This window comes from Schistocerca cancellata, unplaced genomic scaffold, assembly GCF_023864275.1.
Source record: "Schistocerca cancellata isolate TAMUIC-IGC-003103 unplaced genomic scaffold, iqSchCanc2.1 HiC_scaffold_782, whole genome shotgun sequence".
NCBI lineage: Eukaryota > Metazoa > Arthropoda > Insecta > Orthoptera > Acrididae > Schistocerca > Schistocerca cancellata.
Genome location: NW_026046793.1, coordinates 1211019 through 1229663, shown reverse-complemented (window position 1 = coordinate 1229663; position 18645 = coordinate 1211019). Strand labels below are relative to the sequence as shown.

Below are 18645 nucleotides of genomic sequence, written 5' to 3'. Positions count from 1 at the left end.
TCTACTTTGTATATTTCCAATATTTGTAGTAACCATGAATGGGGTACACTATCAAAAGCTTTTTGGTAATCAATGTATGCGTAGTGTAGCGACCTTTGATTAGTTTAAGCTTGATATGTCACCTCTGCATCTATTATCAGTTGCTCTTTACATCCTCGAGCTCCTTTGCAACAGCCTTTTTGTTCTTCATTTATAATTTTGTTCTGTGTTGTATGTGTCATTAATCTCTGTGTAATGACTGAAGTTAATATTTTGTATATTGTTGGTAGGCATGTTATGGGGCAATATTTAGCTGTGTTTGCTGTGTCTGCTTGATCTTTAGGTTGAAGATAAGTTATTCCATGTGTAAGTGTATCAGGGAATGTGTATGGGTCTGCAATGTAACTGTTAAATAATTTAGTTAGATGTGAATGTGTTGAGGTGAACTACTTTAGCCAGAAATTTGCTATTTTATCTTTTCCAGGGGCTTTCCAATTGTGAGTAGAATTAATTGCTTGGGTGACTTCATGTTGCAAAATTATCACTTCAGGCATTTGTGGTATCATCTTGTATGTGTCTGTTTCTGCTTGTATCCACCGTGCATGCCTGTTATGTTGTACCAGGTTTGACCATATGTTGCTCCAGAAGTGTTCCATGTCTGTTATGTTTGGTGGATTGTCTATTTTAATGTGTGTGTTATCTATTGTCTGGTAAAATTTCTTTTGGTTTGTGTTGAATGTTTGGTTTTGTTTCCTTCTATTTTCACATTTTTTGTATCTTCTAAGTCGTTTGGCCAATGCTTGTAATTTCTGCTTCTTTTCATTTAATTGCTCTATCGCTTCTTGTTGTGAGATTTTACCTAACCTTTTTCGTTTTTTTTTTTTTTCTGACATTTCATTTTTTATAAATTGTGTTAGCTGTCCGATGTCTTTTCTCAGTTTTTCTATTCTGATCTGCAGCCTGTGTTGCCATGCTGGTTTTGTGGGTTTCTTCTGTGTGTTGGTTGGTTCTGATCTCTGCCTAGTGTGTATATTTAGTGTCGTGAGTGCTCCTATATAAACCAGTAGTTGTAACTCTTCCATAGTTGTTTTCATTTATTTTGTTGTGTATGATTGCGTTGGTAGTTTTTATTGTTGTTTCGACTTGTGGGTTATTTGGCGGTCTATGCAAGAATGGTCTAATGTCTGTATTTGTGTCTTTGTATTCTATATATGTCAGCTGAAATTTATCTTCTATATCTAACATGTGTCACTTCGTGTTCTATTTGTGCTTGTTCTGGTGGCTGTCTGAAGATTTTGTTTTCCTCTGATTGTTTAAAATTGATGTGTGTTGTCCTTTGTTTGCTCTGGGATGTTTGAGTCCATTACTGTATTTTCTTCTTCTTCTGATTGCACATTATTTTGTTCCAGTATTTGTTGTACTTGTTGTTTGATGTTTTCTAATTCTGACTGGGGTATCCTGTTATTTTTTATTATTACACGGATCTGATCAGCTAGTCGTTGTTCTGTTAAAAATTTTAATTCTGGGTATCTGGTAATAAATTTTGTGTATACTTGTGATCTGTATCCAGTTGTGTTGGTTCCTAGGTTTTCTTGCTTGGTAATAACAGAACATGAGGTGTCGGTTAACTTCATCTGACCATCTCATCCTCTCTTTGTTTTCCTTCTAGGGTGGTTGCAGGAAGCATATCCTGCAAAACACCTCTATTATTATTATTATTATTATTATTATTATTATTATTATTATGATTTGAGGTGTTAATGACAGAACTGCAATATCCAGATTGTGCCCCCAATCTTTCTTTGATTGCAGTTGCATGAAACCATGGTATCACTGATGAACAGAGATTCTACTTTACAAGAAACATTGGACTTTGGTACAGCATATAATGACTTGTTCTATATACTGGATCTTGTGGCGCAAAAGAGGATGGCAAGACATGTGACACTAAGTTTACCTGAAATGTCTATCCTCGCAGGTAAGAAATGGTAACTTGGAAAAACATTGCAAATAATGATTGGTCTTTAGATTTATGTGCCAGAACTTTGTAAGAACTGTGTTCACGATGGTCTGGCTGAATTAATTTCTGCAAAATGCTGCATTTTTAATAAAATAGAACAAAGTGACACCTGTAAAATCATTAGGATGATGAAACTTTGATATGGCTTATGAAACAAAAATAATTTTCAGACGATCCTCGTTTAGAGCATCTCATTGGCATGCACTCAGATGAAACACGTGAATCTGAAAGTTCCAACAAATTCTCAAATACCTGTGAGTGGAATCAACATATGGATGCTTTACTGTCTAATAATGATCAACTGGTTCAATCATTAAGAGACCTCATTGCTGTATGGTGAGTTCCAGCAAATGTATGTTTCTATATTTCAATTGATGTCCAGTGTATAATCTTGATTTAAATAATTGAAAGAACAAAATTCATATCTTCGTGGACTGACTGACTACTATGTTACAGAATATAAAAACTGTAACATACATATTTAGAAGTATTTATTGCAGTGTCATAGTGTAATGTCAGTTTGAAACAGCAAGGTGTGAGGAAGGGACCTCCAGGAGTACGTACATCCTATTTGTTCTACACAAGTATCACACGTTATTACTCTTGCGTTTTGTTTTGGAAGTTTCAATTCGAATTCCTTTGTTCACCAGTTCGTTGTTTTCATTTCTATGAGAGGTATATGTGGCATCTTGAGTGCTCTCACTGTTCATCTCATTTACTTGTGATTGGAGTATATTCTTACAACATGACTCGTATTCTATAACCAATGTATAGTATGACAGTTCCCAAGACTACAGGAAGAGAACACACACACAATCATTAAACCGTCCAGTAGAGCTCAGATGCTGCTTACGGTTGCCACACCAGGGAAGGTTTGGGACGTTTACCATTTGTAATTTTGGTTCCAGGGTTCCCTAAATGAGTTAGACTGTGTCTGCTTTCCTAACTACTGATACAAAGACCTAACTGCAAGATGAGATCTATAGGTAGCACATTTCTCAACACTTTATTGCAGTAGACTGTGCGGAAAATGTCTCAAAGAGATCTTTTGCAGTGTATGTTAACTCTGCTGCAATCTTAAAGGTTTTGCAGTTTTTGATCCTGAATTACACATTTAATGCTCATTGCATGTATTCAATCTATATGTGTGATAAAATAGTGGTGTTACTTTTAATCACATGTCGTGTGCTGTGTTTGACTGACAGAAGCAAACTAAGTGCCGAATTTTAATTGAAATGTATGCGAAGATAATGTGCCTTTTTTTTTACTCGTGCTTTTGTATAATGAAATGTGCAGATTGGTATCCCACATTAAAGATCTGTCCTAAACACATTATTTCCAGTATCGTTTGTTAAAATAGTCTCAGGAAAAGTGGCATAGGTAGCAAGCTATTACCATTACAGGTATATTGTTCTGTTGGAATTACGTGTACCCTTACCTGGATCTGCACTGTTTATAGTTCTCAGTTGTTATTCAGGTATGGTCTGGATGCACAACTTACCTCACTTTCACCCTGGACCCATATTCCAAATATTTGTCTGATACACAGCACATTCTATTCATATTTTGCTATTCTGACTCACAATATGTACACTTATTTGTAAGAAAATAAAATTCTCAAGAACTCTGGTACAATACACTCAGAAGAAGAAACTTGCTAATAATGCATTTGAATCTCCCAAATGCTGTCAATGAGTGAGGAAATTCTCAGCAAGTAGCAACTGAAGGTAACAGGACATGTTTCACATGCATCTTTTATGAAGCTCTGGTTAGATGGTCCTACTTGTGTGAACATGTGCTAGTGCTTTCCGAGACATTTACAAACTTTGCATTGCTTCTCTACAGCAGATAGAATTCCCAATTGATATTGTCATTCTACTAAATTTATTCCAAACCATTGTGGCATGGTTGTGCAGCAGCCTTATAATGTGATTAATATTAAAAAACAGTCCCAGCCCACATGTTTGTTCTCAGTGGTTTTTAAACCATCTTCTATGGTTTGCTTCCTGTTAGGTTACCATTTAACCTAATAATTCCATAACTCTCTCTCTCTCTCTCTTTTTCTTTCTTTCCAGCTCCACACTGGTGGCATCTTCTACATGGTTGAGAAAAACCTGGGTATTTAGGAAAAACTCGGTGGATAAATTATTTATTTTTTTTGCCATTTTTTTTCATATTGGTAATAAAGCATCTAAATTTAAAATCCCATGATTAAGTTATTCACAAGTCTAACCCATTCTAACTTCTGCAGAAAAGATAATTTACATGTAAAAGTTAGTTTTATTGATTACCAGCTTAGCATCTGCCGCTTCACTCACTCAGACTGTGTGCTCTGCACAGATTTTTTAAAACTGAATTTTTATGTTGTTCACAAATTGCACTAACTTCTAAACTTTTCATGCTAATTAATGCCATAGAAGCATGGTCTTTCCCAAATGTACTTCTTACCAAAAAGTGATTCTTTTAGCTGGAGTCAAAGATGGGCATTAATCATGCCTTTTGCATTCTTGTGGAGACATTTCCATAGAAATGTTCATCCCTAAAACACATTTTTTATATGTAACTGATAAGTGAAATACCAATTTTCAGATTTTTAACGTTAAAATGTTTTTTAATACAAGAAAATATTTTCTTACACACTTTTATCTCTCGTTTCATTCCCTAAGGAGTTGAATTTCCAGCAACAGTGTAACAGCTAGTTTTTTTATTTCTAACTGAGAAGCCAAATTGCAGTTTTGAGATTTAGCTTTAAAATATCTTCATAATGAAATATTTGCATAAACAATCTCATTCTCTGTTTCACCACATTAGCATTGTAATTTCCAAAAACACTAACACGACTTTTTTAAAAATGTCTATAACCAAGAAGACAAATACCAATTTTCATAGCTGTAGCTTCAAAGAAACTTCAGTTCTTTAGAGCTATCTTCGAAATCGACTTAATAGCTAATATTTTCAAAAAGCTTTCCTTCTATTATGCGTGGGATTTCAAAAATCCCTTCCTAAACAATGGCTTCAGTATAAGATGGACAGTCTCTCCAGATTTAAAGATCCTGTCTTTGGCAGTTTGGTTTGGGTGTGATGAGTCATTCACGACATTGCGTTTTATATGTATGATAGATAGATTGTAATTTAGAGAGAAACCTTCAAATCATTTGGATAAAGATGTATAAGTAATAGCTAGATTCCTTACAGTTTGATGCAGGATACAAATTCATCTGTGCAAAATAGCTCAGTCAGAGCAAATTTTCAAAGGATAGAAAACCCAGGATGGAACATGGACAATATGAAAGGAGATAGTGCTGCTCACCACACACAGCAGGCATTGAGTGGCTGGCAACAGATGATTGCTGGGAGGACTGTTGCCAGCTTTCCATGGGAACTACTGGTGGAAACTACAGTATGATTAAAATTTTGTGTTAGTTGACACTTCTGGCTTTGAGCACTCCTATTTCAGGAAAGCAAATACAATGTCACACACATTCACTGTTGCCAAACTGCCACAGCAATTGGTTCATTTCCAAGTGCTTGTCTGGCTTTCTTTCTTGACGATGTTTTCAGATCCCGAATCCTGAGTCTGGCCCTCTTGTTTTGTATTTCAGTATACCTGATACACAAGGCGCAATTCAGCGTTACATATACAGTTTTTATAATCCTAGAGACGAGCTTATGTTAGACGAGCTTCGCATGACATTGCATGAAGCAGAATTTTAATCTATTTGCACTTGTTTTTCTTCCTATCATTCCCTTTTCATTGAAATCTGCTTGTGCTGTCTATAACCTGCAACTGAGTGCCAAACAGGACTGCTCAATGGTTGGTAATACGGCAGCTGGTGTAGGCAGTGAGAGGATGGTTTCAGATAATCAGTCAGAGAGAGAACTTAAAATTTGCTTTTAGCACTGCAACTGAAGTTTTTCGGTCTCAGAGTTTGCTTGTAGAGGTTAACTCTAATAGCCGTGAAAAAAGTGATTGTGATTTTTTACTTCTGCTGTAGATTGTTGACTGCCACTTTGTTGGCTACATTGCAAATCATTAGGTTTTGTTTAGTTTAGGACACAAGTTTAAATTCAGGGCTGTACAATGATCCTTCTGGCGCAATTAAGTCGTGTGTCACTTAAAATCGGCTGTGGACAGATCATCTCCTATTGCTGTCTTATCTCGTGCCAACCGCTTCAGACATTGCTCTACATTACACAATAACAGCATTCGAGAAGCGAGCCCACCGTGTTTCTGTGCCGCCTGTAACAGAGCGGTAGCCGGCAACAGATGTGGCAAAACTGTAGCAGCAAGTGACAGACGTCAACTATTGAGTAATTGTGATCGGAGCATAGTCGTCTGTAGAGCACTGACAACATGGAGGTACTGTGTACGTGCGGAAAGCAGGTGCACCAAGTCAGTTGCAACTGTCAGTGATCTCCTCTCGCGACTCCACTGTAGTTGATTACTGTGAAATTTGGTCGATTTTCCTCACCGAACATGAATATGTATCCATCTTAAGTGCTTATGCATTCGTACTTGTTATTCATTATAGGAATTACATAGTGTTTAGACTTAATGGACATGTTAATCTACTGACAGTCTGTTTGAAACAGTAGATGAATGTTATCAGTTTATTAAATATGTGATTCCCTTTCTAGTGAACTGACTATCCAATAAAAAATTCATGTACATGTGAGTTAATGCCTGATCTTATTTGTCCTTATTGTTACATGTGTAGCTGGATATCAGTGTCATAAGTCTCTTTCTGCCAGTGATGTCCTGTGAATCTGTGCTTGTAGTTCTTTGCTGATTGTATCACTTACATCCACTGTTTGTTGCTGTGGGTAATCAACACAAAAAGCACTTTATTTCTATATTTTAGGTGGCAACAACCATTTGAGACAGGTGTTCCAGAAGATATGGTTGTAAATGGAAAGAACATATTGCAGCATACAGCACACTGGGATCGTGTAACAGCTTTCGTGGAAAGAAAGCAAATGAAGGAATAAGTTGTGGGGAAATCATATTTGAAAATTAGGATTTACAAATTTATTTATAGATAACATCATATTGTTTTAATACTTAACAAAAGCTATGTTGCTCTGTTAACTTGCAAGAACCTGGTTGAGTTATAGGTTTTTACACGTTTATCTGTGCAATATGTAAATTAAAATAAACTACTTTCTTCATATACTACTACAAAGTAATGGTCTTTGCAATGCACCGATGCACAACTGTGATTTCATATATGTAAGTATCTGAGTATGTGGCATTGCTGTGTATGCACCCCCCCCCCCTCCCCGACCCATTATGCTCCCACCCCTCTCCGTCCATCTGTCGCCTCCACCTCGTCCATGTCTGCCCCCTCCCTTCCCTCTATGGTACATTCAGCAGCAAATGTGAATACTGTCTGCTAAATGTGTTGGTAATAGAGTTAGCAGCAAAGTAGTAATAAATTTAAACATCATCCCTGATGTGACATTTTAACTGCATGAACTGCAAAATGTACTATGTGATAACTTTTTTCGTCTCGTAATTTTGTGAGGGCTGCAAGTCAGAAAAAAATTGAGTAACGGTTTGAAATTAAGGATAAAGTTGGTTGCAAGTCACTAAGTACTCCCGTTGGCAAATACTGGATAGCAATCATAGTAGCTACATGCTATGCAACAAATAGTTTGGAAGTATGGATTAAACACATCGAAGATTGTATAAGCACTGTATTCGTTTCTTTCAATTTTATCAAGTAGCACAAATTGATTAACACAAGCATTTTCTCAAAAATGATAAAGTTCTAAAGTGAAAGAGTAAATACTTCCCCTAATTCACGTAAGGTTCTTAAAGTCGGTAAGTATCTTGTACTGTAAACTTTGTAAATAAGGCTTGTCCTTCCTCAGGATTTGAGCTATCTTGTTACCAAGTTTTATGAAATCTGTTCAGCTATTTAGTTATAATAAATTTAAACGTCATGCATGATGTGACCATTTTTCCATCTCAATGTGTATGGCATTTTACTCCTGAACTGTAATAGGTAGGTGGTTCTTACCCACACAGCAATTGTTGCCTGACAGTAAGGGACGTGTGTACCAAATTTGGTTGAAACTGATCCAGTGGTTTAGGAGATGTGGAATATACATATGTGTATACATAAGTTTTTGTAATATGGATGGATTATCTAAAGTTTAAAACTTTAGAGGTTGTAACTTTTCCCCGTCAAATAAATTGATAGGCTCAGCAGAACAAAACTTTGAAACTCTCTGTAACTGTTTCACTAAAATTTTGGATGGTGTAAGAGCTGAAGTGCTAAACCACTTGATTTCCCCAACTGTATTAAAGAGAATTTCAAATGACCATTGTTTTTCTGACTACTGTGTAATATGAAAAAAATTAGTATCCTGATAAATTTTTAATTGTAATGTGAAAATAATTGGTTCAAAATGGTTCAAATGGCTCTGAGCACTATGGGACTTAACAAAATAATTGAGAGACTTTCTAATGTAATGAAACAACTGTTTATCCTAAACATGAATACAACAGTAGCGCTGGTCGAGTTTGCCAATGTGGCCTCTCTGTCTGTAACAAGTAAGTATACTCACCATTTTTCAGAATTTGTAATATTAATATGGAAGTTACAAAATTCCTCAGTTTGAAAATAACAGTTAAAATAAAATTTTTTGTGTCGTCTCATTCTCACGGTAGGCACATACCGTGGGAAGCAAGGAGGGGATATTGTTTGGTGGCCGGTATCCTCTTCTATAATACAAACTGTGTGCAAGTATTAGTTGGGTTCTTTACTCAAAAGAATAGAAAATTACTCAACTCAAGATAGTCCAAGTGTTGTGGTACAAGCTCTCCATAGTAGTCCACATTAGCCTCGCTGCTAGTGACGTGAAAGTACGCTATATACACTGCTCTGGTCACTAGGTAGAGGCTGAGCTAAGTCAGTTTCTTTTCCAGAAAGGCATTTTCAGTGGAAAACACTATATATACTTTCACTAACGAAATATTAAATGCTCTGAATAACTGGAAGTCACCCGTTGGGATTTTTTGTGATCTCTCAAAGGCTTTTGATTGTGTAAATCATGGAATACTTCCAGATAAGCTCAAGTACTGTGGTATGAATGGGACAGCGCTCAAATAGTTTAAATCATACCTAACTGGAAGAGTGCAGAAAGTTGAAATAAGCAGTTCACATAATATGCAGAAAAACTGGTGGTTCCTCAAACTGGGGAACAATCAAGAATGGGGCGCCGCAAGGTTCGGTCTTGGGTCCTCTGCTGTTCTTAATACATTTAATGACTTTCCATTCTATATTCATGAAGATGCGGAGCTGATACTTCTGCCGATGATACAAGTATAGCTATCGCACACAACAGACAAGAATTAAGTGGTGAAATTGTAAACGATGATTTTTCAGAAAATCATGGTTCTCTGCAAATGGGGTCTCATTAAACTTTGGCAAAACATAGTACATACAGTTCCACACAGTAAATGGAATGACACCATTAATAAATATAGACTTTGATCGGAAATCTGTAGCTAAGGTAGAATATTTAAAATTTCTAGGTGTATTCATTGATGAGGGGTTGAACTAGAAAACACACACACTGAAGATCTGCTGAAACGTTTGAGTTCAGCTACTTACGCTATTAGGGTCATTGCAAATTTTGGGGATATACATCTTACCACGCCTATTTTCATTCTTTGCTTTTGTATGGCATCATATTCTGGGGTAACTCATAATTGAGTAAAAGAGTGTTCATTGCACAAAAGCGTGTAATCAGAATAATTGTTGGAGCTCATCCAAGATCATCCTGCAGACACTTACTTAAAGAGCTAGAGATCTTCACTGTAGGCTTACAATATATAATGTCTGTGTGTGTGTGTGTGTGTGTGTGTGTGTGTGTGTGTGCGCGCGAGAGAGAGAGAGTGTATACCTGTCCTTTCTTCCCTCTAAGGTAAGTCTTTCCGCTCCCGGGATTGGAATGACTCCTTACTCTCTCCCTTAAAACCCACATCCTTTCGTCTTTCCCTCTCCTTCCCTCTTTCCAGATGAAGCAACCGTTTGTTGCGAAAGCTTGAATTTTGTGCGTATGTTTGTGTTTGTTTGTATGTCTATCGACATTGGGACCTTGCTTGTACAATTAATAAGAAAAATTAGTTTTTGTTGACACTGAGAAGACCAGAAAAGTTAAAATGAAGAGTTGGAACATATTTTCCATTGACTAGAGAAATTAAGTCATTATTTTTGTTAGATATTTCTGTTGATATTTTGGAGGCTTGCACAGCTTTCCAGTAACAAATGATTTTCTATTTTCTAGCAGATTATATTTTTGTATTTCATGAATATCTCCTCAGTTTACTCTGCCTTTCATGGTTTGACTCAATTTTCTTTCTGTCGACTTCTCTTTGGAATATTTTTGCGGCTTGATAATCTTCACTAAAAAAATTTTACAATAACTTGAAGTGGTCTTCATGAATCATGAACTGTTTTAAATTTTCAACGGGATTTTTTTTAAGATCTCTGTTCATCATGAAATGCTTCTCTAGTTTACTCAAAAGGTTTTTAAAATCAGTGAAATCGTATGATGATGCAAAGACGTCATGAAATTGTGGATTTGTCTTCATGCTTGTAATCTACTGAACAGTGATGTGAAACAGACATTGCTTCCTCACTTCATGTCCATTTCATTTGGCAAATATACTCATCTCCATTTCTTGTATGCTCTTTCATGAAGTATTTAGTTTTTTAAAGGAGAGAATTGTCTGAGTAAAATATAAAGTCTGCAGAATCTCCTACATGTGAATTGACCATCTTTACAATAAATTTGTACATGGGTGTTGAAATTTCCCTTCACTTCCATCTTCCACGTGCCACATACAGCAAGTTCCTTGTTTCACTTTATAGTCAAATATTGTGATATTGTAAGTTCTGCAAACTCACTTGAATCTGTGTTGGCCACAAAGATTTATTGAATTTAATTTTGAATACTTTTTTAAATGTAGAGAGATTAGCATTGTCTCCATAGATAACTGCTATAGTTCTTCCTCCTATAAACTTGTGCGACTTCTGTGTTGGTAGATAACGATTCTCAATGCATGGGACTGATTTAATAGGTGTGTGCATGTAATTTTTAGCATTGCCACCAACTGAGAAAGGATTATCTTGTTTGTCCTGAAGATCTACTGCAGATTCACCTTTAATTTTTTCAAAGTTGAATTGTCAGTTAATATTACAGCATGCATGTAATACAAACTTTGACACTCAGTTGTTGTCCGTTATTTCAAAAATATAAACAAGGGTTATCCTTTGTCTTTCTTAGGATACTTCTACTGATGTTTTATTTCAACAGTAGGGCCTACGATATATTCATGTTTGCTTGGACAAATCCTCGGTCTTCCAGTAATTAGAAACCATCAATATTCTGCCCTCTTCTGTAAACAATTTTGAATACAGTTTTACGTGGTTGGCTTAATACTTTTTATATACAAGAACTCTTGGTCTGAAATATTTAATGAACTTTATATATGCTTATGTTTGGAAGGATGGTTTTCTTCTTTCCCTTAGTGTTTACATAATATTTGGCGGCCCAGTTTTTGTCATCATTGATACTAGTTGGAACGAAAAGTTGATCACAATCCATGTGACAGTTCTCTTTCAATAGTTGATGCTCAGAAGTAAAAAAAAAACTTCATGCATTCTGTACTTTTCAGTGGAATCTTGATAGGAGCTCAGTGATTTTAGTCTGCTGTGCATCCTTTTATTGTCACTGTGGTCTCCAAATGAATTGTATTCTTCTTCTGCTGTTGATATATTGGTACACTGAAAGTCGAAATCAGGATCTCCTATTTTGTAATCAGTGTTAAAGACTTCTTGGATACTGTTTGGTTGGAAGTGTGTTACTTCATTTCAGTATTTGTCAGTGATATGGCAGAAATTCTTTTCTCAAAAGAATAGAGTTCTGCTCAGTTACGAATTGCAAGTACTGAGCATATTCATAATTGAATAGAAGACAAAATTCCACCCTATCAACCTGCTTAATAAAATTAAAGCAAGCATGCTTAACAAAACTTTCAATGTTTTCATCTTTTTCTTTCATCTTAAGCAGTCAATCTGGTTCTTGATGGTCCTCAGTGTTTTGTCCTTGGAAATTAAAACCATTTTTTCAGCCTCTTTTGTAAGGCGTGGGATTGTTGATATGCGTTACGTCTAAAAATGTGAAGAAAGAAAAATAAAAGGAACGTTTCTGTGCGGCAAGTAACATACTTTTGCCTTCCAATTGTAGACACAAAGTTCAAATGGTGTCTCAGCAAGATTAATTGTAGTATCTAACAGTTCTGGGAACATAGTAGTTCACCGTGATGACAAAGGAGGTTGAAACATAATATGTATGAGTGTAGTTTGGTGCAAATTGCATTATTATCTGAGCTTTGGATCACGAAATTTAAATTTCTGTTAAGCACAGGAATCAAAATTTCCTGTAGCACGCAATGTCTAAAGGCATCCAGTAGAGTCGAACAAATGGGTCCAAAGAAACAACTAAGGAGATGGTCTTTCGTGGTTCACTTCTGTCACGTCTGGTCTCATTCCGTGGAACATTGTTCACAGTTCACTTCAGCTAGTCTCGTTCTCTTGCCTCGATCTCACTTGACTGGTTTTGCTCTTTTTTTGTATAGTCACTCATTCGATTTCAATTTTTTTAAATTATGTACTTTATACAAAAATTAACTTGTATGTAATACATATATATTTTTCTGGTAACATGAAGAGAATTCTACATATCTCTCATTTTGATGGACTGCAGAACAACAATTATCAGAGGAAAGTTGTTTTATGTTGACCAATTAAGCGAGCAGCCATTGCTTTTTATTTCATATGTTCTTTCGTTTGTTTGATTTGGCAACTAGTTTTTAAAATAACTTTAATAATTTTTTTAACTGTAGTGTAAAAATGTTTACATTAAACTTCCAATTTTCACATTATTTCTAAAAATGAAACATGACACTTAATGAGGCTCTTATTTTTCAAGCTGAGCCAGGTAATTTACTACTTTTAATTCAGTAACTAGGTGTAGAATGTTAGCAACTTGACACTGTGAAGAATCTGCCTGAAGCAAGATCAACACATTTCCTCTATCAACCTAGATTGGCAGCCAGGGTATTACACATCAAGGATGATGCTGTAGAAAGTATGTATTGGTCTGCCAAAGTAATTATACCTGAGGTGGCCTTTGAAGCGCTGGTAAAGGGGGGGGGGGGGGGGATGGGAAAGGAAGAATCAATGGTGGAATATAGGAGAGAAATTGGTGAAAATGAAAAAGGAGGCTTATAATAAATAGCTCAGCACTTGGCTTGATGAAGTCCATAAAACATACGAAGCTAAATAGAAAGAAGCACAAAGGGCCATTACTAAAGCATAAAATGAGGTGTGCTGAAAGTCAGAGAGGATATAAACAAAAACTTAGATGGTAGTAGGGCAAGCAGAGTGTGAAAGGTGGTGGTGGTTCGAAAAGTGCTGAGATTCCTCTGATAAGCTTAGGAGTGGGTTAAGTATTACCAAGCGCTGCTCACAGAGAAAAGAAACCAATTTATACAAGACATGTTAAACTTGATGGAAGAAGATAAATATCCATGTCCACGACAGATAACCTCGCAAGAAATTTGTAAAGCTGTGAAGCCTGTGAAAAATGGGAAAGCACTGGGGTCAATTGGAATAAAGCTATAAATAATAAAGGGAGCTCCTAGGGTTGTGTATGATATCCTTGCCGAGTTGAATTATTGGCATGATAAATGAACCTGACACTTGATAGCCAAAGTTCCAGGCCTTCCTCCACAAATCCTCTTACAGATGTTTTAAAACTTAGAAAAAAATACTTAAGTCTGACATTCTGCCAGGAAGTACAAATTTTCGATGCACAATTTCATGTACATAAAAAGTACTACGACCATCGTCTGCACATTCGACCGCAACCGTCGCTTGCTGGGTTTTCGTGTCATATCAGTAACACCGACTCTCATCACCTGTAATGTCGTTGTTCAAAAAGTTTTAATTACTTTCTCTGTTTTCAAGTCCTGACACACATTCATGCGCTTTTTTATTTATTTATTTTTTTTTTTCGTGTGGGAATGCGCGACAAATTTAGTGGCAACATGTCGCGTGTGCAAATCCTCACTCAAAATACGCTGGTTACCCTAGGTAAGTGATGGAGTGGGAACTTTTCAAAATATGGTATCTCGTAAATGACTCGCACTAGAATCCTTCAACAAACACCACTGAAACTCCAATTTACTCTACTTTTAGTTTGTTGGTGTCAATGTTCGTTGTTCCATTCAAAAAAAGTGTGTGTTTGTACGAAAAATACACTACCAAGAATTATTACAGACACTCTACGAGCTAACAATACAAGCCTCTGACTAGCAATCCGTTCTGTGGATATCGCACATCAATAGCACTTTCCATTTCTGCAATGTTTGCGGTCCAAGTTTTATATAATTCACTCTGTGTGAATTAAATTTTCTGTGTGCTTCGTATGTTATAACGGTTGAAAAATATCTTGTAAGGGGGCCGGTTGTACAACGCCCGGTTAAGGTTAGCTAACCACGGTATAACTTTGACAGCGCGTTGTACGCATGGAGGTGGAATAAGGGGAGATGCCGCTACAGACTTCCGCTGTACGTTGTTTTGAAGCCAGTGGGTGGGGCCTGCCGCCATCTTGGATCCCCCAAAACAAAAGCAGACGAGTGTTTACAATTGCTTCTTGTTCGCTATTTCTGTCATGTGCACGCGATATTTATTTTATATAGTAAATGTTACACCTGTTTTAGTGAACAACACAGCACAAGGAACGCAACTTTAAACGTTTTTCTGGTCTTAAATGCGTATTCGATACAGTAATACGACACGAAAATATGACGGTTCTGTTCTCAGTACTGTAATTCCTTTTTGTTTATACACTTAGAATAACTATGGAAAGCGTGATTTCGTAATCCATTTGAATTCACTTTCATTGTGTTTGTGTCGATGATTGATAAAGCCAGAACTCCAAAAGCAATGATTGATAGTTTAGAGGCACCGATTTGTAATCGTTGCATTTTCAAGTCAAATGCAAATTTTAAATGTCCAAATTTGCAAGAAACTTATCTTATTTCCTTTGAAGTCCCATAGATGTATGCAGGGAAGATATAAACAAGCCAGCTGTCACGTCAACAAAGTGAAAGATTCGTTAAATTACGATGGAAAAGAACGGAATTTAAGATTGTCAGGCCCATTGCAGTTTACACATCTGCATGGTTTTTAAATTGTACCTACCAAGTGACATTCGGTGTGGCAAATAACAGCAATTTACAGGATAACACAACACTGTGATTAATGTCATTATCTAAATTGCCTGGACTTAGATAGGGAGCTTTGCTTTAACAAATATGTAACCCTTTAAGTACTTATAATTTAACCACTGTAACAGGTGTTCCACACATTTTACTGAAGATTTAATTAACTACATGTAGTTACATTACATTTATATTAAATTATCGCATTTTAAAACATTAGTCCCCATTTCCAGAATATTTCTTGCCAGGACTTTTCAGTTACTTGGGAATAACCAAATAATGAAAACCAAGCTCACCTCCAGAGAGCTCTTTGCGTAGGATTGATAGGAAATCTAAAGTCAAATCATAGAAATAAAACCATACTGTACAAATTTACAGTGCATCAGAATTTCAAGTACTACATATAAGAAAATAACGCTTAAATATGTCCACTTACGAATGAAATGTGATTTGTTTAAACTTTAGATTGCAATTAGAACGATTATTACACCCGTAAGCGATGTAGCCATCATTTTTTTTTATCAAAACACTTCACGACTACACGGAATCAAACCACCAGAAGCGAATGCTTTGGGGTAGCTAACATGGCGGATCTTCACTTGGGTTGGCTTCAAGTTTGCGACGTCATGACAACTCCTCTTGCCGGCCGTGTGGTTCTAGGCGCTCCAGTCCGGAGCTGCTCTTCTGCTACGGTCGCAGGTTCAAATCCTGCCTCGGGCATGGATGTGTGTGATGTCCTTAGGTTAGTTAGGTTTAAGTAGTTCTAAGTTCTAGGGGACTGATGATGACCACAGCAGTTGAGTCCCGTAGTGCTCAGAGCCATTTGAACAACTCCTCTTATTTTTACCTCCATGGTTGTACGATGCCTTTTTATTCTCTGGTTTGTTAACCCTGGAATAGCGATCTCGTTCAGTTAAGTTGGTAACAGTGGGAGAACACTCAGGGTATTTTCGCGCGTTTTTGAAGTTTATTTACGTCTAGTCATCTGCAAAAAGAGCTCGATTAAAATGAGTGAAAAAATGATCGAGAGCCCAAAACTATTCCCTGGAAGATATATTAAAGCTTGTCGATATCGTTCACGATTTCAGAAGCATAATAGAGAACAAGAAAACGCATGCAGTATCATGTAGTGAAAAGGTCAGTCAAAACATTTAACTAAGCTTGTGATGTGTGTATAATGAAATATCTCTTGAAACTGGTTAAATGATTGAGTATTCGTTGTTTGACTAATAAGATATCTTTCCAAATTTCAGAACAAAGCATGGGAGAAAGTATGCGATCTCTATAATTAACGATCATCATCATGCAGAACCAGTGATCAGCTGCGACAGAAATATGACACGCTAAAGAAAGAGACCAGAAAATATTGTGCTGCATTAAGGCAGCATAGGCTCCAGATTGGCGGTGGACCTTTTGTCGAACATAAATTTGTAATTGTGTATACAAAAAAACACAATTTAATTAAACTTTCTTCAGATGGCCGCACTAGTCATTTTGATTCTGACGCAACGTTTCTATGTAAGAATATTCCGTCCAATATGGTAGATGATGAATTTTTCGTAGGCAGATAATGTAGTAACTATTTTGAAAGGCAAGCAGCTTTTTGAAATAATGAACGTCATGTCATCTTTTCAGAGACCACCAACAACACAGGCGTCATGGAGTTTAATTTAGAAATTAACATCTGGAATGGAATTTTTTAAATACATTGTGTAATTACTGTGTTATAAAATCTGCAGTGTTTGTTAATCTTGATGATCAGCTGTTTGACCACTGCAGATTTTATAATGACAACACAGTAATTACACAACGTATTTTTCAACCATCCGTGTGTATTACTTTTCTTCCTTTATGATGGTTGAAAAAACCGAATGTACTAGAGAATAAAGTTACAATGTACAGCTGATGGCAAGAAAATGCATTGTTTCAAATACATAACAGCTGTTGACAGCTACCTTATCTCCATCCATCTGGAAGTCATATAAAGTATATACAGATAAACTGAAGGAGAGGTCGAGATGTTTTCAGATGGGCTGGTGTGGATAATACTAATGTTGAGGAACACAACAGCTATGTTCCATAGTTTCCTGATAATATTACTGTGTTCAACGTGGCTTGAGTAAGCGCAAATACACTCCTGGAAATGGAAAAAAGAACACATTGACACCGGTGTGTCAGACCCACCATACTTGCTCCGGACACTGCGAGAGGGCTGTACAAGCAATGATCACATGCACGGCACAGCGGACACACCAGGAACCGCGGTGTTGGCCGTCGAATAGCGCTAGCTGCGCAGCATTTGTGCACCGCCGCCGTCAGTGTCAGCCAGTTTGCCGTGGCATACGGAGCTCCATCGCAGTCTTTAACACTGGTAGCATGCCGCGACAGTGTGGACGTGAACCGTATGTGCAGTTGACGGACTTTGAGCGAGGGCATATAGTGGGCATGCGGGAGGCCGGGTGGACGTACCGACAAATTGCTCAACACGTGGGGCGTGAGGTCTCCACAGTACATCGATGTTGTCGCCAGTGGTCGGCGGAAGGTGCACGTGCCCGTCGACCTGGGACCGGACCGCAGCGATGCACGGATGCACGCCAAGACCGTAGGATCCTACGCAGTGCCGTAGGGGACTGCACCGCCACTTCCCAGAAAATTAGGGACACTGTTGCTCCTGGGGTATCGGCGAGGACCATTCGCAACCGTCTCCATGAAGCTGGGCTACGGTCCCACACACCGTTAGGCCGTCTTCCGCTCATGCCCCAACATCGTGCAGCCCGCCTCCAGTGGTGTCGCGACAGGCGTGAATGGAGGGACGGATGGAGACGTGTCGTCTTCAGCGATGAGTCGCTTCTGCCTTGGTGCCAATGATGGTCGTATGCGTGTTTGGCGCCGTGCAGGTGAGCGCCACAATCAGGACTGCATGCGACCGAGGCACACAGGGCCAACACCCGGCATCATGGTGTGGGGAGCGATCTCCTACACTGGCCGTACACCACTGGCGATCGTCGAGGGGACACTGAATAGTGCACGGTACATCCAAACCGTCATCGAACCCATCGTTCTACCATTCCTAGACCGGCAAGGGAACTTGCTGTTCCAACAGGACAACGCACGTCCGCATGTATCCCGTGCCACCCAACGTGCTCTAGAAGGTGTAAGTCAACTACCCAGCAAGATCTCTGGATCTGTCCCCCATTGAGCATGTTTGGGACTGGATGAAGCGTCGTCTCACGCGGTCTGCACGTCCAGCACGAACGCTGGTCCAACTGAGGCGCCAGGTGGAAATGGCATAGCAAGCCGTTCCACAGGACTACATCCAGCATCTCTACGATCGTCTCCA

General features: G+C 37.8%; 2 protein-coding genes and 1 long non-coding RNA gene across 17 annotated transcripts in view; 1 reads left to right on the top strand and 2 right to left on the bottom strand.

Annotated features, from left to right (window-relative positions):
* LOC126143123 (disks large homolog 5-like) overlaps positions 1 to 18645 on the top strand; it is a 1046479-nt gene that overhangs the window by 49739 nt on the left and 978095 nt on the right. For 2 of the 10 annotated variants that reach the window (XM_049915320.1, XM_049915321.1), the window contains exon 6: positions 1792 to 1957. The exons of 6 other annotated variants lie outside the window; for them this stretch is intronic. In XM_049915320.1, coding sequence (XP_049771277.1) covers positions 1792 to 1957 — 166 coding nt within the window. Of the gene's footprint in view, positions 1 to 1791; positions 1958 to 2169; positions 2336 to 6861; positions 7115 to 18645 lie in introns of all 10 variants that reach the window. 2 more of the 10 variants (XR_007529640.1, XM_049915319.1) reach the window with 2 other exon arrangements.
* LOC126143121 (disks large homolog 5-like) overlaps positions 1 to 18645 on the bottom strand; it is an 886848-nt gene that overhangs the window by 397711 nt on the left and 470492 nt on the right. The window lies entirely within an intron of this gene.
* The window catches only part of LOC126143160 (uncharacterized), a 237725-nt gene that overhangs the window by 23279 nt on the left and 195801 nt on the right, over positions 1 to 18645 (bottom strand). The gene's annotated exons all lie outside the window — the stretch shown is intronic.